Source organism: Xiphias gladius, chromosome 12 (assembly GCF_016859285.1).
Source record: "Xiphias gladius isolate SHS-SW01 ecotype Sanya breed wild chromosome 12, ASM1685928v1, whole genome shotgun sequence".
NCBI lineage: Eukaryota > Metazoa > Chordata > Actinopteri > Istiophoriformes > Xiphiidae > Xiphias > Xiphias gladius.
In genome coordinates this window covers 19397001-19421957 of record NC_053411.1, presented here as the reverse complement: position 1 = coordinate 19421957, position 24957 = coordinate 19397001, and the positions used below count along the sequence as shown (strand labels likewise).

The window sequence follows — 24957 nt, the reverse complement described above, 5'->3', positions numbered from 1 at the left end:
AAATCCACCACAGAAAACACCTTTAAAGCGACCAAATCCGTGGAATTTATTAACACAAGTACACAAAACAACCAAGACACCAAATCAAGACTACAAAAGACACAAAATCAAAACACAACAACAACACAAAATAAAGTCCCAGGCTGAGAGGCCTCTCCCCTCCGATGCTGGCAAGGACCTTTAAGCGCTTTGCTCCCAGGCCAGGTTCACCTCACTGATGACTGATCAGGTAGCTCCTGGGCAGAGCTACAGAGAAGACAGGAGAGGAAAAGGGACAGAGAGAGAACCAGGAACACACGCAGCCATAACAATGAAATGTGGTGTTAACGTAGACGCCGTCAAGACCACTGAGGGGGTCAAACCTGAGACCTCTTACCAGAGCTGTGGACTCGAGTTGGACTGTGAGACTTAACTTCAAGGGTCTTGCAACCACAGTCAGGACACTGAGCTTCATAACCCCCAGAGAGCGATCTTACCTTCCTAGTTAAGTTGAATGCAGCGCAATGTGTGTGTGTGTGTGTGTGTGTGTGTGTGTGTGTGTGTGTGTGTGTGTGTGCGTGCGTGTGCCCGTGTGCGTGTCTGGTTCCAATTTGTCTTTAAGAGTTTTCTGTCCATCAAGACACAAACCTTCAAGCCTGTTGATGGGCCCATCAGTTGATCTAATCTTTGTCAAGTTAGTAACAAATCACCAAAGTTACTTTCTGTCCTCCCGTAAATCCGAATCCTGCTCACATTTCATTGGTTCATGGTTCAGTTGTGCCCGTTCAGGACAAATTAACCAAACCAATTTACACCGTTGAAATATTAATGCAGTGTAAAAAAAAAAAAAAAACAAGCAAAAAAAACCACGAGGTTGTTTGAACATAAAATTCAGTGGCCACTGCCTTAAAATTGTAAGTTTACTGAATTAGCACTAAATACTTTGTAAATGTGTTCCTTACTTGTAATGTGAAACATAGTGAGTCAACTGAACTACAAGAAAAAGAGACTTGAACTAAAATACTTCCAGTAAGGCTCATTTTGCCGCCAGTAAAGCCGTTTCCAGTCCAAGCCCACGTGGACTAGGCTGCCTAATCATTGTACAGTAGCTTCTGCTGGATCTGAACCGATCCTGGGTTTAATGTGACCAAGCGGGGATGGACTTGGTTCGAAACACTTAAAATCAGCTCTTCCTGTTACACAAACAAACTGACAGCAGGACATTTCATTAGCAGGACGATTCATCTTTATTGTGATTGGCTGACAGACACTACCCACGGCCAGTGGACAATCTCCTATATAACAATAGTAATAATAATAATAATAGTAATTTATTTTCATTTTTTATAAAAGACAGAGAGCTGCTGCTGATCCAGGTTCAGCTGCTGTGTTTCCCACCACAATATGAAACCAGAATCCAGACCAGGTCCTCCTCAGCTCCGTTCAGGGTCAATCTACAGCGGAGGACGGACTTGATGACATATCTTTTCCAAGATATAATGTTTACGTTACTCTGCGCCCATTGAAAGTGAAAGGGCCGCAGCTGACCTCAGTCTGGATGCACTATTAAGGCTTGGTCACATGATTTCCAGTAGGAACCTTCAGCTCCTGAATCAGCCAATCAACAGAATCAACAACCATGACATCACTGCAGCGGCCTTCAATGTGAAGGCCACTGACGCAAACCCTCATCATGCAACCGTACACTATAAAAAAGTTGGGAGTTGTCGTGGAAACACTCCCCGTAGCGCTGTCATCGGCTAGTTAGTGGTTTAAATGACAAGTCAGTGGACCAATGGGTGACAGTGAGGAGTCCTGAAGTCAGTCAGTTTTTAGTTAGTCTGCAGACCGAATCAAAGTAGGAAAATCTTGCTGATTTAACCAGGTTCAGCTTAACCTGATTTCCAGATGTTGCCCCGATTTATCCGCTCGGCTCTTTGGTCCTGCGGCCAAAGCCGAGTTATTGTGGTAACAGAAACCTGGAAGACAGCTGAAAATAATAGGCTGAGTTCTTCATCAGCATCTAACAACGGGCTGATGGTTTTCATTACCTGGATTTTTAGCCAGGACGGTGCAAGAGCAGCCTGTTTCCAGAACCCTGAATCATCACCTGCATCTCTGACTTGCTCAGTGATTCAAACGGGTCTGGTGTTGTGCTCACCGACGGCCGTGTACCCCCTCGGAGAAAGATCAATCGAATTAAAAATCTGAACAATTGAAACACCGCTTTGATTAGACCTGTTGTAACGGAAAAGCATCAGCAGTGGTCCGCTTTTCTTTCCTTAGTTAAAATGAAGACAGAAGACCCTTTGCCAACTCTGTGCAATGTCATTAGAAGCTTTTCCAGCTCATCTCATGGCTTCTCTTATCACACTAATGAATGTTTGGCTGCCGGACAGACGAGACTGAACAGATACAACACTGCGGAAGCGCTGAAACTGAGCAAAAATGAGGGTTTTGAGCTGCCAAATGTTTGGGACGTGTTCAGTGTTTTTTCCTGGTGTTTCAGAAGTGGTCGGGATGGTTACTGGGGCATTACTGAACTATTTATGTAGTGAGTAAGACAGATACTCTTGTTCCTGTGGGGAAAAAAAACAACTGACTGACTTCAGATGTGATCTTTGGTCCTGAACATTTTTGTGTTTTTCCTTTCAATACTAAATGAAAATGACAGAATTTCCTGACTCGTACGTTTAGTATAAAAAACACTGATCTCCTGCTCTGCTTAAAAACATGATCATGATCAAATATCAGGTACAAAAAGTGCTAAAATACAAAACCATCAACAGTTCTACAATCCAAATAGTTTTAATATTTCTGGTGTAGCAGTCAAACCTGCAACGGTTCCCACACTCAGGGACCTGGGACATCAATAAACCAGCCCCTTACTTCTTGAAAAACCAGCTAAAGTCCCTGGAGACTGATATATTTCTCAGAGGTGGTTTTGTTTCAGAGGCTTGAAACTGAAACGCTTCAAACTGATACTCACATCGGAATCCACTGTATCTCACATGAACGAATAACGGCTGACCACCAACCAGACCAAACTGCAAACCTTTCAAGTCTGCAACAATTCGTGTTTGATATTAAAAGCAAAGATTTTGGGTGTAGTATCACTTTAAGGTTTGAAAATAGTTGTAGATCACTCAGTATGGGAACCCAGCCTCAGTAAAGTACATTTAATTACTTTTACAAGTTTGAAATCCACAATACTCTGGACAACTATTTATAGGAGCCGAACAGGAGTATAAAAAACTTGCCGTCCTTTCAAGAGACCTGTATTGTAATGTTAATATTTCTGAAAGGCATCCTAAAAGTCTCCCAGTATTCTAGGGAATTTCAGCACCTGAAGAATCACAGTAATCTCGAAAAAAAAACCTTAGAGACGTTCTATAACAGTTCCTGAAGGATTTCCATGAGAGCTTGGGCACTGTTCTCGAAGATTCGTGAAGATTTCCTCAGGACGTTCACCAGTGTGTTCTGAGGCAATCCCAGAAGATTTCTCACAGGTTATGGAGAGTAAGAAACTCTGTAGAACTTTACCGGAACATGTTGACGTGACACAACGGAAATCCCCTCAGAATGTCCTGATGTCCCTCAGGTAAATATTCCCAAACTGATGGACACTACCGACCAGTCTGTTGGGAATTCCTTGGACTCAAAAACATTCCTCCACAGTGTTGTCCAAATTCCACAACATTCTTTAAAATTCCTCAAAAATGGCCTGATAAAATCCCAGAATATTCCCAATGGAGTATTTAGAGAGATCCACAGTGCTGAAATTTCACTCCAACACAACCCAGTTCACGACTCAATCCCCTTCGGTTCTTACTAAACGTCTTTCTGTCCTCGGCAGTCGTAGTGGCAGCTTTACTTTTGACCATCAGCTCATCCATTAAAGGGTTTTCTTTGTTTGAACACCAGTAGAACATTGAGAAAACAAATCGAAGGCATTCATCCGGTTCTGTATTTCCATTTTTGCAGTTAATAGGTGCGTCAATGTTGCAGCACGGGAAGATCCCAAATCTCAAGTCTTTGGCAATCCAGCTGGCCAACCACCATCCTGCTATTGCTGTGGGGATGGACAGGGCTGGGAACCAATCCCAGCTGTTCTTTATTGCAGTGGGTGGGGCACAGTGATAACAGCAGGGCCAGAGCGAGCAGTTACACCAAGAACTGCAATAATCTGCGTCCACTAAGAAACGTCTGTTTAACTAAATCTGCATGAGAAATGTCCTCCTATGTCCTTTCTGTGTTGTATGCTAATTAGCCGGTGACTGCTGGCAGTCCAGGGTTTGAGGCGAGGTTAACCTTGACCTGACTGGTCGTTTCAGAAAGGACCTTTGGGTTTCCTGAGCATTGGGTCGGCCGGACGGGTTTGGTAAGGCAGGGCTTCGTATGTCCTGAGTGTTGACCAGCCAAGTGCTCGCTTAACTTTAGAAGTCTTACTGCTGCTGGTGGTCAACTCTCTTTTGTTCCGATTGGTCAGAGTAACAAGGTAGGTGGAGTCTTTTTGCACCTGAGTCAAAGAGTATGAAGCTTAAAGAGCATTAACTCTCGCTAAATGTTTAGTGTTCTGATTCTTTGTGCTTTTTAAATTTCACAACAACCTGTCATTGGTCCAACCATCAGGATGCCGAGTCTTGGTGGTCCTAGGGGCTTTCTGATTGGTCAGAAAGATGGATCGGAGTTAAGTGGTCATACAAAAGAGCTGGCGGGGCTCGACATCCTGAGTGTTGTGGTATTGGACAGTACGGCAGGGCGGGGCTTTGACTGGTCAGTAGAGAAGGGTGGACGGGGTTTTGTGTACTCTGAGCGTCTGGATGGAGGAGAGGATTTTCTTCTGGTGGCCGGCGAGGGTCACGCCCACTCTGAGCAGGTCTCTACGGAAACAGAGACAGAGGGTATGGAAAGAGATTAGAGCCAGAAAAACACCAAAAAAAACTCCTCACCGTTAAATATTTATGAAAGGGTTTATGTCGAAATTAGATTAATTTGACTCTACAAAGGGGATTTAAAGAGAAATCCAATTTATTCACACTTTAATGACTCAAACAATTTATATTTTATTCTAAACGTTTAAAAAACAGTCATATGTGCACCATGCTTTACAAATATACAAGTATCGGTGAGTATATATGCATCTTACTCAGTGTTGAGCTGTGAGACGATGTCCAGGCTGGTGAATCCGGCCTGCAGGAAGCTCTGCTCGTATCGCTCCATCTTTATGGCTCGAAGCCACTCGGAGACTGAACCACAGGCCGAGAGAGGAGGGGGGACACGCTGGTCCAACAGAGGCTGGGACGAGCTGAGAGACAGACGGAGACAGATCAACAGGATTAATGTGACTGAACCAGACAGAGGAGGAGGGAGTCATCCAGTATCAGCTCAGCAGCAGGTTCAGACCTGCAGCTCGAGACTGTAAATATGTGAAAGCTTGATCACACAAACAGATGTTGACTGCCTGGGAGACTTCCAGACTTCTGTAAGTCTGGCGGTGAGTTTATGGTGCATTTCCATCCATTTATGCACTGAAATGTACGCCACTAATGTTCTGTTGTTTATCGTGTCTGAAGATTTAAGATTTAAAGGAGTACTGTTTGACTTAATATTGCACTTCCACAAAATTGTTGGAATGATCAAAATCTGTGAAGCAGAGGTTGAGGTATCCTGACTTTTAGTCTCCTGTATGGGTCAAACAAAAAAAAACAAAAATCCAACAACGCTGAATCCTACATTTCCCATAATGCAGTAGATAGTGTCTTTCAGTAAAGCTTCCCTGCCTGGTAAACGGCCACATCTTTCAAACTCCACCCCTCCCTCATTAGTCCCCTAAGGACTCATGACACCAATGAACTGATCTTCATCACGTGTGAAGACAGTGGACAGACACATAATGACGACATAGCGATATTTCACTGTCGTAGCTATTAAAGTAGTAGCTGCTAACACCACGCATGACGTAAAATCCATCTAAAAATGTCACACTGTTTAAGGAAAAGTTTGACAAATTTAGGAAATCCATTTATTTTCTTTCTCCCTGAGTCTGATGCTCAGATCGAGTCCACTCTCGTGTCTGTAGTTAAATATGAAGCTGCAGCCAGCAGCTGGTAGCTTAGCTTAGCATAAAGCCTGGAAACAGAGGGGACGGACAGAGAATTTATCTAAATGTCAAAATTTTCCTTGACGCACATCCAGAACTGTAGGTCTTAACCTGCAGAAAGGAGGGATACGCTGTCTGAGTCAAGTTTTGGGCCAGTTTTTTTAGTTTCATGTGTTCGTGTGTTGATGTGAGGAAGGTTCCAGCCTCCTCACGGGTCTGATGGTTTCCTCTCTTCACGCTTCACGTACGTCGGCGTTTATCCGCTCAGTGTGTTTTGTCCACAGATGATGTTACACGTTTTTTGTATGTCAGGCGTTTCCACTCAATTTCTTTTGCTGGCAAAATGAAATGTGCACAAAAACACAGACTTAATGATTTTAAGTCTGGTCTTAGCCTATATGTACCGAGTCATGTTCACCGTCAGCGTGTCAAGTCTACAAGGGGATAAACATACCACGGGACTTTTATTTTTCAGAATGAGTCTTAATGTTATTGTATTGACATTGGCAGTTTATGCGAGTTATTCTTTTAATTGATTTGTTATCGACCGTCGGCATTAAACAAACATTCCATAGGATCTTTTTCACATACTGTGTGTATACATCATACATCATGTTTGCGATAAGTCTCAAAATAGTGCTTAGCAAAGAGACAGACAATGAGAAGAAACTATGCGCAGATAGGCAGTGATCTTTTCTCTACAACGTAGTGGGAAAGACACATCTTCTATAACATAATCCCTGGTTCGTGAAAATAAAATCAGGCCTCTGGGGCATTACATAGTTCACCCATTTTTCCCAGAGCGAAGCAAAGTTGTCCCAATTTCTGATTGACAGATGCTTTAATCTCTTATCTTCTCCATTTTGTTAATGTCCGTTGTAATTCCTAGCCATGCATTTAAAGTCGGACCCTCCTGTGATAACCATTTCCTGGTAAGAGTCCTTTTACCAGCTACCGGCAGTACATTCGTTAAATATTTATCTCTTTTCCACCATTCTGAGGTATATACCCAAAATATGTGGTCTTACTTTGAAGGGTCATTTCACATTTAAAAAAGTCTCGTGGGGCATTGTGTATCTACTTCAATGGTCTTTGATAACGGGGCAATCCCAGAAAACATGGTAGAGGTTTAACTTATGTATGAGGGTCTGCTGCTTTCCTCAGAGGAGATGCTGTACGCTGCTAATGTGAAATCCACATCCAACTGTGGACCGTCACACTGTAGGTGGGCGGAAAAAACAACTTTGCTCAGTTATACATTGACATTCTTTAACCCGATTCCAGGATTATTTTTTTTACTTCTGCTCTTCTTCACTCCAGGTCATTTTAAGCACAAACTGAAAAGGAAAACGTGGATGGAGAAACGCTGGGAGAGACAGACAGCAGACAGACAGACGGGATATTGCTTCATTCTGAGCTTTAATCCAGGAATGTGAACCGCTCTGCACCTGCTCATGTAAACAACTCTGTCTGTATAAACAGCTGTCAATCACACGGCCCACAAGCCCCGCCCACTGCCCGTGTCTCCATGGCAGACTCTGACCTTTGACCCCCGAAGCCACCAGCTGGTGCAAGAATGGCATTCCACAGCCGCCAATCAAACCCCCACCCTCCTCTCCCTCCTTACTGAGGTGCGTTACCAAGCCTCACCTCGGTCCATCCGGGTGCGTCACCTTCAGGGAGGCGGGGTTTCGGATCAGCCTATCGAGCGCCGCCACCACGTCACAGAACCGCGGCCGGTTGGCTCGTTCCTTCTGCCAGCAATCCAGCATCAGTGCGTGCAGGGAGGCGGGACACTCCGGCGGCGGGGGCAGCCGGTAGTCCTGCTCGATGGCGTTGATCACCTGACACGGAGAGAGACGGGAGAGTGAGACAGGTGCAGACCGACGGTTGTGGTTCTTCCGAGAGGTTCTTACTTCTGCATTTGTTTTTGATCTGACGATGCGCTTCGTTCATCTGTTTTAAATAACTACGATGTAAAAATCGGAGTTTCAGAAGTTTTAAAAACTAGAAATGTTGATTAGTTATTTATTTTGGCCACATAATATATTCACACACATCGTGTTTCTCATCAGACTCAGCTGCTTTGACTGAGTTATTTAGGTTTAGTGAATAAAATGATCCAATAATTCTAAAGTTATCAAATGACTTGTTTTAATTCCTAAAGACAACTCAATCATTTTTTTTGTTTTCCGCTTGTTTTGTTATTACCACTAATTTAATTGTTTGGTTTCCACAGCAGGTACATGTGCTGCGGTCCAGCATTTTGTAATGGTTACGCCGTTTCAGGATGAATGCTTTTTTTTAACTGCCACAACCTGTCGTAGAATAAGGGGCTGAACAGAAAGTTGTGTTTTTTTTCCGCCTTACGTCCTGATTGCTCATGTCCCAGTATGGTCGTTCTCCGTATGACATCACTTCCCACATGACGATGCCGTAACTCCATGCATCACTGGCTGACGTGAACTTCCTGCAATGAGTCGGTCAATTAAATAATCACAAATTGATTACTGTAGCATGACAAAAAACGAATACTTTTGCAATTCTGCAGCTGCTACAGTGGCAGAAGTACAACCTGCAGTACCGATACTCACCTGTAGGCGATGGCTTCAGGAGCCGTCCATCGAATAGGAATCTTCCCTCCCTGAGACATGAGGTAGAGTCAGTTACTTGATGGAAAGATGCTGGTAGCAATTCTTTCAAAATAAAAGCATAATGGAATGGTTTGGACTGCCAGAGCTAGAAAACATTGGGGTAAATGTTCTATAATGTGGACAAAGTTGACTGAGTAATTTGAAGAGAGAATGACAGAATGGTAGATGGACTGCATTTGCATAAAACAACAGAGGACCAATTACAGAACCCTGAACTAGAGCTGAACCGACCACACCAGCCCAGTCTCTGAGTCTCCTCAATAAACTGGATTAATGTTATCAATACTGGAGAGGCGTAATGTTCCTTTAGGGCTTTTCTGTCCAAAAAGTAAAATAAAATGAATAGTTTTTGACTAACGTTTATAGTTCCACAAAAAGGCAGTAAGACTTTTAATATTAAAGGAAAAGTACTGAGTCACTTGCACGGTTGTCATCGGTATGAATAAAAAAATAATAATAATACAGATTAACCCTCTTTCATACAGCTTTGGACTGCATCTGTGAGATGGTTGTTTTTAGAACATTTAAATCCAGTTTAACAATTATTTTTAGTATTTCCATGTCAACAAAGAGGTTCACATGTGATTGGGTGCAACCTTGTTTACTTTTTTAGGAGCTGACTTACCAGAGAGCTGGTGTACGTTGGGTCAGAAGAGTTTTCAGTCAGGAACCTGCTGAGACCAAAATCTGACACCTGAAAACAAAGAAAATTTATAACTGTTACAGCCACTGACGAGGATTTATCAAACTCACCTATGGACAGACAGGTGGTCCGGCAGACAGGTAGGCAGACTGTCTCACCTTACAGACCAGGTTTGAGTTGACCAGGATGTTGCGGGCAGCCAGGTCTCTGTGGACGAAGCTCATGTCTGACAGATACTTCATCCCTGCTGCGATCCCACGCAACATCCCCACCAGCTGGATGGTGGTGAACTGTCCGTCATTCATCTGCAGAGAGAGACAGGTGGACAGGCAGACAGGTAAAGATGTGGTTAAACAGAGTACAGCAGAGGAAAAGACCGAACTGTTATTTCTGCCCGTCTCACCCTCAAGAAGCTGTCGAGCGCGCCGTTCTCCATGAACTCAGTGAGGATCATGACGGGACAGGAAGTGGTGATGACACCTTCCAGGTGGATGATGTTGGGGTGTTGGAACTGACCCATGATGGACGCCTCCGACAGGAAGTCCCGCCTCTGCTTCTCAGTGTAGCCGCCCTTCAGCGTCTTGATTGCCACGTAGTTCTCCTTCCTGCCTGGGATCCTCAGACGACCGCGACACACCTCACCAAACTCACCTGGACAAGTACATCGGTGGGTTTCACAAAGGTTATTTCGATGAGATTTTGGAAATTGTAATTATAATGAAACTGTCTGTTGCACCTGTTCAGTAAGGATGTCTTTTTTTAATGGCACTGTCCATCAAATTACATTATTTGTTGTTGTCATTATTATAGTTATTTTAAGAAGTAAAAAGTAGCCAAAGGTTTTGTAATGTGTTATACAAGAGGAACTTTTACATAAACAATAAATACCAGTTGAACTAAAAGAAGATCAATTCTGATATGTTAAGATGAGTTTTTAAAAGCCCCTTAAAATGAGAACTGGACTGAGCAGATCTAATCAAAAGAAGATGGAAGCTGTCAAAGTCATGGAACTTAAAGGGGAGGAGAGTCTTTCAGTTCTTTAAAGGGAGAACATTAGAGAACCAAGAATCTAACCCTGAGGGACTCCATGTACTAGAGCAGTTAATGAGGTCTCTCAGTCTCCATCGAAAAACCAAAGGAGCCAGTCACAGCAGAGCTGAACCACAAACCCTGACCCAGTCCTGAATCTACTCAATAAACTGGATTAATGTTTTAATACTGAAGAGGTGTAATGTTCCTTTAAGGCTCATTAGCACATACCAACACGTCTACACCTCATACAGCACTCACATACATGTGGTCTGTGTGTGTGTGAGAGTGTGTGTGTGTGTGTGTGTGTGTTTGCTAGCCGGTGGTGAAAACCTTGCACCCTTGTTTCCGCAGTAACTGCTATCCAGTTACATCTCACTAATGTCATCACCAGAGACTACTACTGTTACAGTGGCTACACACACACACACACACACACACACACACACACACACACACACACATGTTTACTTTTAATAAAACAGGATTCATCTTGGAGAACAAATCAGATTTGATGTTTTCACAGCGTGAACCCAGGTTCTCCTGATGATGGGAAACTTAACGTTCTCTTTTTGGGGGTCAAAGATCACAAACTCTTCTGGCAGACATTACAAAATAAAAGTCTGTGTAAGTCTTCGTAACACCCAGCAGTGTGTTTTGGCTCTACAGAAACAACAACAACATTTTTGCTCTGTTCCTCCAGGGTTTGAGCGCCAGTGTCTTAATTTCAGTTTCAGTGATAGTGTAGTTTCTAAAAAAGGTTGCTGGGCTGCTCATAAGTTCCGAAGAAGTTACTTAATGAATTCACAGATACCTCAAAAGTTCCGTCTCATAGATTCATAGAAGGCCAACCCCAAAAAAAAGCTACCCCAATTACTAAAGTAAAATACTAGACTTTCTGGATTCTGGAAAAAGTTCTTCAAAAGGTTCCTTGAGTCCTAAAATCAAAGTATCTTTGGCACTAAAAAGTTTCTAACGTTCCGAAAAAAAGTTACTAAAAGTTACTGAGTTAAAATGTTACCAGATTCCTGGATTCACTGAAAGGGTTGACAATGTCCCAAAATGGCTATTGGATGATCAGGGGGTTTTTAAAAATTAGGTTGGGTTCCTATGAGGTTCTTTAACACCCCTATGCTGGTGTAGCGCTTCACTAAAGTTTTAACTGCAGAGGGAAGGGGGGGGGGTTTGAACCAACTGTGTTTACAGCAGAAAGACAGGTGGGTTACCTGCTCCGATCACTTCCTCTATCTTAACAAAGGAGGCGTCGATCTCTTTGGCGAACTCCCTCACCGCTTCGTTGGGGTCCTCGTAGGTAAACGGGTCGATGTACACCTTCATCGCTAGACAGTGAGGACACCACACCATCACCATCACTGTCATCATTCGGCTGGATACACAGACGACTTAAAAAACGAATCAAGCGCTACTCACTCTGTCCCATCGGGTAGTGTCCGCTCTTATCGCTCATTTCTGAATCCTTCTTTCTCCTGCTGATGGAGAGACAGGCAGAAAACAGAGAGACAGGTGGAGAGGGAGACAGGTCTTCAGTTTTTCAGCAGCTGTGGGATTCTTCATTTCCCAGAAGACAAACACACACGCACACACTTTCTTCTCCCTCTCTCTCTCAGGAATGTTATCTCTCCCTATCTCTCCATCTCTCTCAGAGTGTCGTGTTTCTCCGTCTTAATATAGTCGATGTGTCCCGCCCTGCTCTGTGTGTGCGTGTGTGTGTGTGTGTGTGTGTGTGTGTGTGTGTGTGTGTGTGAACCTGAGGTCAGTGTTCCATTGTTCTGCTGAGGTAGGCAGGGAGGGAGCATCCTGAACACACACACACACAGACACACACACACACACACACACACACACACACACACACACACACACACACACACACACACACACACACTCTGTCTCTCTCTCTCTCTCTCTCACCGGTAACAGTACACAGCGACCATCACCACGGCGATGAGCAGCAGTATCCCCATAGAGGCCAGAACTCCCGTCACCACCAGCTGAGAGTTACTCGCACCTACAGGAGCAAACAAACAGATCAATAAACAATAATCTATGGGGGGTTTTCATCTTTCAACCATTTTTATTTATATTCTCTTTTTCCTTTTTTATTGGTGCAGGAATCAGGTCGGGAACTCAACAGCAGCGCAGCGATCTTCATTAGAAACGTTCTTTCTCTTCTTTTTCTGTTATTTCACCAGGTAAAGCAGAAATCCAAGAGAAAGGGCGGCATGTGAAGATTGTTACAACAACGAATACGACACAGGCGGCGCTGACACAACCAGAAACCCAACAGGACACCAGCAGAGAGAATCAAGAGCATCCCGTCAACGTCTGTACCCGCACCTTCGGGCTGCGTGTAGAAGCTGCTCAAGGCGCTGAACGATCCGTAGCCGGCCTGCGAGCGAGCGCGGACCTGCACCTGATACTGCGCCGCGCGCTGAAGCCCCGTCAGCACCGCCGAAGAAGACCTGGTGGACACGTACTGCCACTGACCCGCCTCCTCGCCGTCCTGATGATAATGACACCAGCAGTTACGTCACAGTCCATCAGATTGGTCCCGTGTGTGCGACTGTGTGCGAGTGTGTGCGTGTGTACCTTCGGGCTGTAGCGGAGCTGGTAGTCCAGGATTTGGTACTGGTTCTGCAGAACCGGAACGTTCCACTCTAAAGTCAGACTGGTCTCTGAGGCTGCTGCCCTCCTCAAACTGGACACTGGAGGAGGAACTACACACACAAACCAACCGATCCTCAGTCAATAAATCTATAATACCAAAACCACAATCAATCACACTGAAAATCCTGAATTGTGGTTTCGCGGGACTCTCTCTCTCTGCTGGTGTAATTCCTCCTAAAACAGCATCTATTAGCTCAGTCTCCCTCTTCATCCTATTCTTTTACATATAGATGATGTTTGTAATGTTATATCACATTTAGATATATAGATATTTATATTTATAGTATGTATTTATAGCAATGTTTGTTACTTGCCTGTAAATCGACTTATTGTTGGAGCTACAGTTTGTGCTGTGTTGTTCGTTTTATTTTTTATTTTTATTTTATTATTATAATTTTTTGCATTTTTCACTTGGATTGTGTGATAAGCCGCTGTTTTTCTGAGCTGTGGTGGATTTGATGTTGATGAAGTTAATCAGGATCCTAATGGAGGGAATGAAATCAGTTTATGAAAACTACACATTTAGAACTACAAGTTTCTGATTGGTGGAAACTTCTTGTCCAATCAGCATCTCGCGGGAGGGGCTAAGGACTCTGGGCGGGACCTAAACTTTCAGTTATTTCTTCCGATGAAAATTAGGCCCTTTAGTAGTAACTAACAAACTCATTAGATAGTTAATCACATACGTGCTGGATTTCTTATTTTTTAGCTACAAATCATTTCTTTCACCCGCGTTTCTGCCTGACCAACCTCTGTTTTACATGTCGTCTGTTGCGTTGTTATGCTAATGTCTGGTTCAGCAACCACCATGGGACAACAGTTGACGGTGACACATTCATAGTGATATAAATAATGCGTAAAAATTAATATATATTGAGCTGAATAGAGAGTTTGAAAATTCCCACCATAAATCTGGAACCATATCAGGAAGTGTCATATAAATATTTGGAAGTGGAAGATAAAAAGAAACACAGACATTTGCTTTTGTGTTTTTACCACTCTGAGAATATTTGGAAAAAATGGTTGAATTTAGTTAATTGAATTAATTTACAACCATCACTGAATTTAATGGTCATATTGAGTTGAATAGGCCTTTTCACATTTTCATTAATTAACTATTAAAAACTCCGTAAACCTGAATAAAAGACCAAAACAATCACTCAATTACTGAGGGGATCAATCAGTCAATCAATAAATCCTCTTTGAAATAGGAATTTATCTTCTTTTAACATATTTATATGAATGTAGAGTTATTTCAGGTCAGCGGACACAAGTTGGTATGGAAGGCATTCTGGGTAATGTAGTGTATGTGTTTATGTACCGTCTCTGCTGGTGGTGACGTTGACTCTCTCAGAAGCTGGCTCCGATTGGCTGAGAGCAGAGATGCCGTTCAGTGATTGGATGGTGAAGGTGTATTTGGTGTGTGGGCGGAGACCCCAGATGACGACTCGGCGCTGAGTCAGACCGCGCTGCGCCGGACGGTACAGGACGCTGTCATCACACGGAGAGCAGGAACCGACCAATCCCTGAAGGGGTGACGGGAGGGGGCAGAGTCAGGGGAGATGAGATTTGACTGACTTCTGATACTGGTCTGACTGGACTACCTGCTCTTATTCTCACTGGTCTAACCGGTTTTCGTGGCTCTAATCCAACTGGTATACTAGTTCACGAACTAACTGGACTTGGTATTTTTGGTCTAACTGGACTATCTGGTCTTATTGTACCTGGTCTAAATAGTCGCGGTGATTCTGGTCCGTTTGTCGTTGTTCTAGGTGATCTACCTTGTTTTGATGTTTCTGGTCTTGGTGGCGTACCTTGGTGGTGGTGACGGTCCCACAGCTGGAGCACAGGACTCTGTAGGTCAGGTCTCCTCGTCCTCCTCGGTCCAGCGGCTCGCTCCACTCCAGAGTCACCGTGGTGTCGTTGATCTGACTCACGATGGAGCGGGGAGCTGAGGGGGGGCCTGGGGGAGGGGTCAGAGGTCAGAGTTCACCCAAAGTCCAATAAGACCAGGGGACGTTTAGCACTGGCTAAGACAAGGTCTTGGCTCAGAGTTTAGACTTGCAGGGAAATCAGAGCCGGCCTGGAAGAATATAAAAGTAACTGCTCTACTTTCTGAAAAATCTAATTTGATGAACTCTGCAATTTTCATTCCTTTATAATTAGTCTTTCTTTCTGTCTTTCCTTCTTTCCTTTTTTCTTTCTTCCTTCCTTTTTCCTTCTTTCTTTCTTTCTTTCTTTCCTTCTTTCTGTCTTTCCTTCTTTCTTTCTTTCCTTCTTTCTTTCTTTCTTTCTTTTAGTCTTTCCTTCTTTCTTTCTTTCTTTCTTTACCTTTTATTTGCTTTCTTTGTTTGGAGCTGACTGATGGAGGACCTGATAGATAAGAAGTTTCCGCTTCCACACACACACACAAACACACACACACATCACTGAAACCTAAAACCCGTGTGTGTGTTTGCGTGCGTGCGCAGTCGTTTCTTACCTGTGCGGCCCTAAAATTATAGCACACACACACACGCAAACACACACGCACACACACACACAGACACACACACAGAGGTAATGAGCCTATTAATTTGGCCTAATTGTCGTTGCCTGGGGCGATGTAGTTAAAGGGGCATGTGGAGTGGTTGGTGTGTGTGTGTGTGTGTGTGTGTGTGTGTGTGTGTGTGTAAATGTGGTAACTTTTCAGGACCTATTTAAGAGTTTGAAAATATTACAACATATGTGCAGATCATTAAAGAGACCCAATTTTACAATTAGACTATGATGTTGTCTGTGGCCTGATGATGTCTTAGTGATGTCATCAGGCCTGGAGGGTGTGGAGTTTAAAGACGTGGCTATCCACATGCATCATGGGAAATGTAGGGTCCAGTGTTTTATTCTCGTGTATGGGACAAACAAAAAGTCAGAATATCTCAAACCTCCAAAGAAAGAAAGAAAGAAAGGTCAGCCTTACGGGTGCAGGCGGCGTGTGGAGAGTCAGAGTCAGCTCGATGGTAACCGGAGCAACACGGGCAGTAGGCGGAGCCTGGGACATGTGTGTTGCTATTGGCTGGACAAGGGCTACACCCGCCAGGTCCTGACCCCGCCTTAAACTGACCTGTTGGACAGGCTGAAGAAAAAGAAACAGGTTAGCATTAGCATTAGCATCTCAAACTGATCTTATCACAAAGCTGGATTTTAAAGGATACATCTGGTTTTATTTCTCTTCTCATCATCAGATCTCAGACTCAGACCAACACTGAGTCTCTGACGTACCTGGTTCCTCTGAGCCTCAGAGCTCCACTGTTACCAAAGACTATTGAAACACATCAGTGAGTCACACTGTCGCACTGGGTGACATGTTCCTTCATCACACTTTAGTTTATTTAGACTCAAACACACACGCCGTCCCGCTGCCACATATACTCACTACGGCACCAGATGCGGATTAATCCGCCACTGAAAATAGTCCCCAACAAAGTCACCGGTTTCCCTCTGTTTGTTTGATAAAAGATTTTTGGTTTTTAGTTTTTAAAGATTTATGTCTTCAGTTGGAACCAATCAAAGCCACGGACAGAGGAGGGAAGTCAGAAAGTATGACGAGATGGACACATGAGCTTTGTTGAGAGTAAGAGAAAATATAGAATAACGGCAGACGTCTCTTTGTTTCTGAACAATCATTTGATGGAGTCCGGATGAGGAACATCACAGAGAGAGAGGGAAGAGTGCAGCCTCACAGAGACAATCAGAGACAGGAAGCGACCTTGGCTTCAACAGGATGTGGAAAGTGCTGCCATGATGTCATGACTGCCAAGCCCTGACAAGCAAGTGTGTGTGAGCGCGCGCAAACACACACACGCTGTCCCGGGCAGCTTAAGCAGCAGAAGTTAACCTTTGAACTTTTCACTCAGCCAGGCTTTTACTTCAGCCCCCTCCGCTGTGTGAGTGTATGTCCGCGGGGATAACCAGAAGCAGAAGCGACCCCCGGCCGGTGTCACCACTGCAACGCATCCTGGTTGCAGTCAGCTGACCTCAGACCTCACAGAGAAAAACAGGAAGCTTCGACAACCAAACCGTCTGTCGCCTCTGCGCTTTTATCCACAGCGAACCTGTGAGGCAGTGTTCAGCCCAGTGTGAAAAAAACGCTGCCGCCTCACGCATCTGAGCCAGGCCAGTCAAACACATGGAAGGGCACATTCCTGGTAGATTAGTCTCTACGGGGAGCAGTGTGTTTCTACTGTTTATCTCCCGACAGTTGTAATGAAAGATGAAATGGTTCTCTCTCTGATAACTTACCAAAGATGTAAAATCCTGTCTGTGAGGAATATAAAGCTCAAAAATCGATTACTCAGGCTGAACTTCCAGGATCAGAAAAAACACATTTTTTCTTCTCTCTCTTCTCTTTACTGCACTTTGGATGAAATTCACTGAGAAATAAAAAACTCTTCATGGCTTTAGCTTAGAAAGAATCCTCACTTTACTTTGAGTGCACAGGACTGTGTATTTTTTAAAGCATCAAAGTAACAAAAGAACATTTTGTGAGAACAGAAAACAAAACAAGAATTATAATAGAGGAGGATTAATCTTCTCTTTCTTCCTGCTTCTGTAAAGTTTTACATCGACTCTCTCTCTGTAAAACCACTATGTTGTTCACCCTTCTTCCCGGACTGTCAACACATCTGTCTCTCTCTCTGTCTCTCTAATCGTCTGCAGCCTCTCTCTGTGTAAACTACTGCCCTCTGTTTACACTGACTGTGTGTGTGTGTGTGTGTGTGTGTGTGTGTGTGTGTGTGTGTGTGTGTGTGTGTGTGTGTGTGTGTGTGTGTGTGTGTGTGTGTGTGTGTGTGGTGTGTTCTGAAAAGAAAGAATTTTAAGTGCTGATAATGAAAAAACACACTTCACCTCTCACACTGAAGATGCTTTTGGTTTGTAGACTCACTGACAGTGCTTTTACTTTGTTAAATAAATGATGGTCAGAGTTGTTCAAGTCATGTCTCAAAAAACTCTTATCAAAGCAGGTCTCAAGTTAAGTCTCAGGTCCTTTAAGACAACGTCAAGTTAAATCTCAGGTCCTAACGCACAAATTCAAGTTAAGTCCAAATGGCTTGTCCTTTAGGACGAGTCCAATAACCAATAAAGTCTCTATAATCACCGCTGAGATTATGATGTCTTTAACTTTGTGACAAAACTTTTAATTCTAAAAATCTAAATGAACTAAATGAAGATTCTTTTTATTTCGTAAACTAAACTATCTCACCCCGACACCGCACGTCGGTCTCGCCCGTCTCGTATCCGGGGCGACAAGCGCAGCTGGACGTCGGCTGCCCCACCCACTGCCCATCTTCGCCACAAAGCATGCTGGGAGGTCGTGACTGCTCTCCAGGCGGCGTCACGGCATTCTCCACACACGCACCCTGAGCCTGTAACACACACAGGTTTGAAAAGAGTTTCAAAATCAAAGCCTGAAAATAAGAGAAACTGTGCTCTTGAATTGTCAGTAACAATCACAATACTTTTATTTTTCAAACTTAGTGATTGAGCTTTTCTCTTGTTAACGAATGATGGTCCCTTTTTGTAAGCAAAATGACAGTGCTTTTAATTTGGAAAATAAATGGCAGACCTTTTATTTGACTAAATAACAGCACAACTGATGTGCTTTTATTTTTTGAACTCTAAATGATGCTGCTTTTACTTTGAAAAAACTGGCTTTATTTTTCAAAATAAATCATCTCATTCTCTCTGAGTGTTTTTTGGGGCATGCTGGCTACTGAACCCTGCTTTTGCCGTGGTTATGGCATGGTTACCTGCTCCACCAGAGAGTGGGGGATGGTTTCAGGGAAGGAGGCGAAGGCGCGGCGGAGGGGCGGGCACTTCCTGTAGAAGACGCGTACAGACAGCAGCGCCATACAAGCGCCCTGGCTGTGAAAGGCCAGGTAAAGCCCCATCCCCTGCAGCGGCTCAAGGCGCAGCAGTTTGACGTTGAAGCGCCGCTCACCGCCGCGCCGCAGTAGGTGGTCGGCTGCGACCGTGGCGACTTTGGTGTACGGGTTCTCCATCCAGGCCGGCTGAGTCGGCGTGGCCTCGTCACTGTCAGACTGGTAGTAATAAAGGTTGAAGGTTTCTTTACAGTGACGCTGGTTCAGACCAGAACACTCCATCATGGTGAACCTGAAGGAACATGTTAAGTCATTATTGGATCAATATGTTTTTATTATTTATGTCTGATCCAAGTTTAATCAATAATAATACTCATTTCTCAGTAAGTCTGAATTAAGGTGACCAACCGGATCTCGACGTAGAGGGTGGTCGCCGCCTTGCGGGGGATCCAGCGTGTCCTCAGCCAATAGGAGGATGGACTGTCTGGTGTGCAGATCTGATAGGTCCGCACACTATTAGACTCGTCATCCAATCCGCTCACTTCCTCCCACTGCAGACAGAAAGACAGGCAGGGAGGGAAACTGAGTGGTTATGGATTAGCATCCTTCATTGAAATCAATAGTAAATTCTTAGCTGAAAGCTAACAGGTTCACTTTCAGTGGCTGTGTGTACCTGTGGGTCGTCAGCAGGATGGTGCGTCCACCGAAGGTCGGATGTTTCAAACTTGGTGTTCATCAACACCTCTGAAAGACAGACAGGTAGAGTCAGTCTGAGCGGGTCCAGAGAAAAACATTAAGTTAACAAGATGCAGCAAATAAAGGAATAAATATGACGGCTTTTGGTGGTTTGAAGCCATTTTCCACCCGCTTCCACTCTTTGTGCTGAGCTAGGTTAAACATGTTCTGGATCCAAAATCCTAAAAGTTCTCTCCATCCTCCTAAAGATCCTCTCCATCGTCCTCCAGAACAACTAGAATCTCCACAAGAACACCTGAAACCTCCTCAAGGACCACTGGAACCTCTTGTAGACTGTCTAGAACTCCTCAGTGACCAAAGGAATTTCCTGAAGGTTCTTTGGAGGCTCTTCATGGTCCTCTAAAACCTCCCTAAAGAGCACTGAGACTTCCACAAGAAGCTCTACAACCTTCTTGGTGACCTCTGAAATTTCCCAGTGGCCTTTGCAACCCCCCCCCCACACACACACATGTTCTCTACAACCTGTGGAACCTCCTACAGGCCTGTTACAACTTCTTTAAAGGTCCCTTCAATCCCCTCAAGAAACTGTGGAACCTCTTGAAGAACCTTTAAAACATATGCATGAATCACTGGAACCTTTGAAACCTCCCAAGAACCTCTAAAACCAGCCCATGGACCACTGGAACCCGCTCAAGAATCTCTACAAACTCCTCAAGAACCGTTGGAACTGTCTTAGTAATCTTTGAAACCTCCTTAAGAACTGTTGACCATCCTGAAGGACAAGTTGAAGCTCTGATAAACCCTCTGAGTTCTCCTCAGTGAGCTCTGGAACATCCTGAATGATCTTGGGAACCTCTGCACGGTTCTCTATTAAAGTCCTCAAGGCTCTACTAAAATGCTGGACTGCTCCTTTAAACTTGTATCTGTTGACACACAACAATTCAGTAAAACTAGCAGAAGGTCAAAGACACACACATCACTTTCTGCATGCGCACACACACACACACACACACACACACACACACACAAACACACACACACACACACACACACACAGACACACACACAAACCACAGAACTTCATACAGGGAAAGTAAAACCACAGAGAGTCAATACAAAAGTCTCTTTCTGTCTTTCTACTGAAAGGGAGGACAGGTGAAGAAGACCAGGCTTAACCCACCTACACACACACAGAGAAACGCACACACATAGAAAACACACACACACACACACACAAATGAATTAGTATTGCATATCTGTAATATCAGTCATGAAAAATGACCTGTAATCAGTGCTGGAGGAGGGAGGCTAAAAAGGCTTAACCTCGACACACACTGAACACATACTGAACACGCTAACACACACTCACACAGTGAGATATGCAGACATTTCTCATACTCTTCTCCCTTTAAGCCTCACAGACCCTCAGAGCTTGACACCAACAAGGACCCCATGTCTGATTTACAGAGGAGCTGGTCGGGCCAAGCTAAAACCAAGTCTGGGTGGGTCATGAAGAGCTGAGGAATAATCCCCGTCCTACTGATACTAACGTGCTGCTTTATTTCTTATTTAACACACTGTTCCAGCCTAATCGACTGGTCTAGTAGTAAAGACTCATATTACTGCAGGGCCTTGGCTTCCACTGAGCCACAGCTGCAAAATGTGTCAATTCATTGATTACTCAGTCTCGACAAATGGATCTGCAACTATTCTGATAATCAATCAATCGTTTTAACCACTTTTCAAGCAAACCTCCAAACATTCGCTGCTTCTAAAATGTGAGGGGTTTGCCGCTTTTCTTTGTCATGACTGATTGTAAAGTGGATAATTTTGCATTCTGTGTTTTTCGTTGAATAAAACAAATAATCTGAACGCATCATCTTGGACGAGGGGATCTTTCACTATTTTCTCACATTTTATTGACAAACCAAAGGATGTAATCAGCAGATTAATTGATGATGATGAAGTTCACGTTAGTTGCTACGTTGAGCCCACTGATTCACTGCAATATTTCTATAATTAATTGTAGAATTTCCGTGTTTTTGTCCCATACTATTCATATAAACCTTGGGGGTTTTAGCGACATGGGGGAAGGTGTGTGTCTTTTTAGACTCAAATTTCTCGGGTGGAAATTATGTTTGCAAAAGTGGGGTCATCTTATATTTGGGGATGTGAAAATTACATATTGTTTTGAACGGACAGAGAGTTGTATCATAGAATGTTTGTAGCCTTCATGTTGTTGGGCTGGTAAGTTTCTTCACGTGCATAAGAAAAGCAAAACAAATAAAAAAATGCAAACCTAAATACATAGTCCTTTGCATTTCACATTGAAATGCAAAGGACTATACTTTGGACAGATTTTGCAGTTTTTGTTGGACTGTTTGTGATCCCGCATTTGTTGAGTTTTTATTAAAGGACAAATTCAACCCCAATATAAGACGTTTATATTGAGCCACAGACTCTGGTCTTTTTCTCGGTGCAGACGATCAGTGATCCTGTAGCTGTGGACTGTTGTGAAACATATATCAGAGTGCGGTAAATGTGGTTTGTGCAGAAACACTGAGACACTCAGAGTGAATTACAGAGAAGCTTCATTCCTCAGCTGCTGCCAAGCGGAACGACGAAATGGCTGCTTTCCCTTTCTCTACGCTGTAATTATACACACACACACACACACACACACACACGCATACTCTGAGAACACACACACACACAGAACACACACGGAACCTTTCATTCTCCTTGTCGGTTAATTAAAACGAGAAGTGACTGAAATAATTAGAGGAAATGAGTGAGAGCGGGAGGCAATACTGTGTGTGTGTGTGTGTGTCTGACAGGTCAGGGTGTTTTTCACACTCCCACAGATTATTAATCCAGTTAAAGAGAGTTGATGAAGTGTAACTGACATGAATTCTTCATGTTCACACACTCACATGGTAACTGCGTGTGCGTGTGTGTGTGTGCGTGCGTGCGTGCGCGCGCACTCTCCGGTTTCCTCCTGAAGGATCATCACAGGTTCAGGTGTCTGATCTCCTGCAGCACCTGAACGCCTCACTGATCTCAGCTCGCTCTCCGACGCCGCAGGCTGTGATGTCCCGGTGATGTCATGCCATGTGATCGGGACTGGTATTCAGCCTCAGTACTTTCATGGTACCGATGAAGTACCCAAAGCCAGTTCACTGCAGGAAGCTGCTGTAGTTTGGCCGAGTGAGAAAATCGGAGGCCTGAGAGAGAGAAGTTGGGATTGATGCTAAAATGCTGAAGCGAAATTAACTAACTCACACAAACGTCGAACCTTTTGCTGCAATGCAACACGGCGTACGCTGTGGTCCTACTGTTTACCTCACGACTGTTGTGGCGTGACATGAAATAGTTGTCGCTGTGACGACGTTCCTGGCTCCCGCTGTTAAAAACCCTCGGTGCAGAGTTTTGGTGCCCTGATAAACCCTCAAACTCTCAGATCGGTTTCTCAAACTGGACAAACTGGATCCGACTTGATCTTCTCAGAGGAGACATGACAAGTCTGTGACGGACATGAAAAACCCCGTCTCCCAGAACTTAAGGTTGTTAGACTGATCGCTTCAGAAAGAATGTTGGCCTGCATCATGTTCAGCGTCACAGCTTTGGGGGGTGGTGGGCAGACAAAGTTTAAGACTCTGACATCCTGACTGCTGCCAGTGATTAGATTTAGGCAACAAAAACCTTCTGGTTTAGATCAGTAAACGGTGGTAAAGAACTGGACAAATGAAACCGTTGACCTGATGGTGGCGCTAGAGGAGAGGTCAAAGATCATCAGCGTGATTTCAGTTCATCCTGAGGGGAACGAGAACGTCTGTAAGGACTTTCACGACCATCCATCCCACGGGTGTTGACGTGTTTGGGGCGTGGACACATTAGCAGGTACAGAGCATGAGCTCCGTCAGGAGAGAGAGAGAGTGAGAGCGAATGAGACTCGACCACAAATGCAGAGTTTATATATAAACACACACGCACACATTTCTAATCAACATCACAGCCTGAGCCAATTAAATCCCAGTGTGTGCGTGTGGTTTATATGCATATAGACAGCACACACACACACACACACACACACACGCACACACACACACACACACACACACACACACACACACACACACACACACACACTCAGGGCAAGTGTCTTGTATAAACATCCCACCAGTGTTGTCATGGTAATTCCCCTGTACTCGTCATGCACTCTTATCACAAGATACACTGTTTATAGTGTGTGTGTGTGTGTGTGTGTGTGTGTGTGTGTGGTCTCAGGCTGCGACCTGCCCTTTAATAAACCTGATCATTTGGCAACTTCTCATTCTTTCATTCCTTTTCTTTCTGGTTTTGTTCCTGTCTTGTTTGTTTCTTGTTATTTTCCCCTCGAATCTGCTACAAACAGATTTCATACAGAGAAAATTGTCCCCTTAAAAACGACACGCACTCTGTTTCTGACAGACAAGTTTTCTACTCGATGTTACTAAATGGACAAATAAAACTGGAACTACAGTATCTGACTGCACAGAAACCGCTGGATAAGACTGTTTGTGATTTAGGTGAACTGACCCTTCACCTGAGGCCCTGACGTGTTGAGGGAAACACTGAAACTTTTTTATATCTTATTAAAACTCAGCTGTACGTTCTGCACCAACAACATCCGTCCGTGTTTGTTTAAACTCAGAGCTGATTGGACAGTTTGTGTCTGAATCTGACCTATCAGACTTCTTTTTAGTGCAGTCATCTTGTTGATACAGCTGTCAGCGTATTGGCCAGAATATAAGACGAACCCCTGTCCACACACACTTTTCCTACAGCTGCTTTTGAATAAAGACTTTCTGAAGATAAGAAAAGTTTTGTATCAGGCTGTTTTTGTTGGGAAAATTTTCCCACGACACCGTTAGGCCCAAGAGAACAGAGTCCTCCTCCCTGAAGCCTTTTCTCCTGGACGTGAAACATGAAACACCGCATTAGTGCAGCTTGTCCAGGTGTGTTTTCAGGTTCAGCTAAATCTCGTGTTCTCCTCTTTATCAGTGAAACACTCATACACCCTCTGCTGTCAGGCTCCTTAAGGTCAGACTGATTTTCTTTGGCTGTTAGCATTTTGTGTTTGGGCTCCTTATCTTGACGTTGGGTGACAGTTTGATAGACGACTCAGTTTGTTTCTGCACACGTCAGGAGACGCTTTTGACTCATTTTCACTTGTCAGGAATTGAATTCTTCCGTAGCAATGAAGCATTACTCAAGCCGTCAGAAACGGCTGCAGGTTAAACCTTGTCCCTGTTTGTGTAGCCT

General features: G+C 44.0%; 1 protein-coding gene across 2 annotated transcripts in view; it reads right to left on the bottom strand.

Annotated features, from left to right (window-relative positions):
• Positions 1 to 880: 880 nt before the first annotated feature.
• Positions 881 to 24957, bottom strand: part of ephb4b (eph receptor B4b) — a 30893-nt gene continuing 6816 nt past the window's right edge. The window contains exons 2-21 of one of the 2 annotated variants that reach the window (XM_040140691.1): positions 19631 to 19701; positions 19366 to 19508; positions 18886 to 19249; positions 18339 to 18501; positions 16056 to 16211; positions 14911 to 15059; positions 14418 to 14622; positions 13019 to 13146; positions 12767 to 12932; positions 12341 to 12437; positions 11840 to 11898; positions 11635 to 11748; positions 9783 to 10030; positions 9538 to 9684; positions 9362 to 9430; positions 8677 to 8726; positions 8453 to 8552; positions 7733 to 7926; positions 5129 to 5287; positions 881 to 4862 (exon numbers count right to left, since the gene is read on the bottom strand). In XM_040140691.1, the coding sequence (XP_039996625.1) occupies positions 4757 to 4862; positions 5129 to 5287; positions 7733 to 7926; positions 8453 to 8552; positions 8677 to 8726; positions 9362 to 9430; positions 9538 to 9684; positions 9783 to 10030; positions 11635 to 11748; positions 11840 to 11898; positions 12341 to 12437; positions 12767 to 12932; positions 13019 to 13146; positions 14418 to 14622; positions 14911 to 15059; positions 16056 to 16211; positions 18339 to 18501; positions 18886 to 19249; positions 19366 to 19508; positions 19631 to 19701 (2888 nt within the window). In that variant the 3' untranslated portion in view covers positions 881 to 4756. The remainder of the gene's footprint in view (positions 4863 to 5128; positions 5288 to 7732; positions 7927 to 8452; positions 8553 to 8676; positions 8727 to 9361; positions 9431 to 9537; positions 9685 to 9782; positions 10031 to 11634; positions 11749 to 11839; positions 11899 to 12340; positions 12438 to 12766; positions 12933 to 13018; positions 13147 to 14417; positions 14623 to 14910; positions 15060 to 16055; positions 16212 to 18338; positions 18502 to 18885; positions 19250 to 19365; positions 19509 to 19630; positions 19702 to 24957) is intronic. The other variant, XM_040140692.1, reaches the window with a different exon arrangement.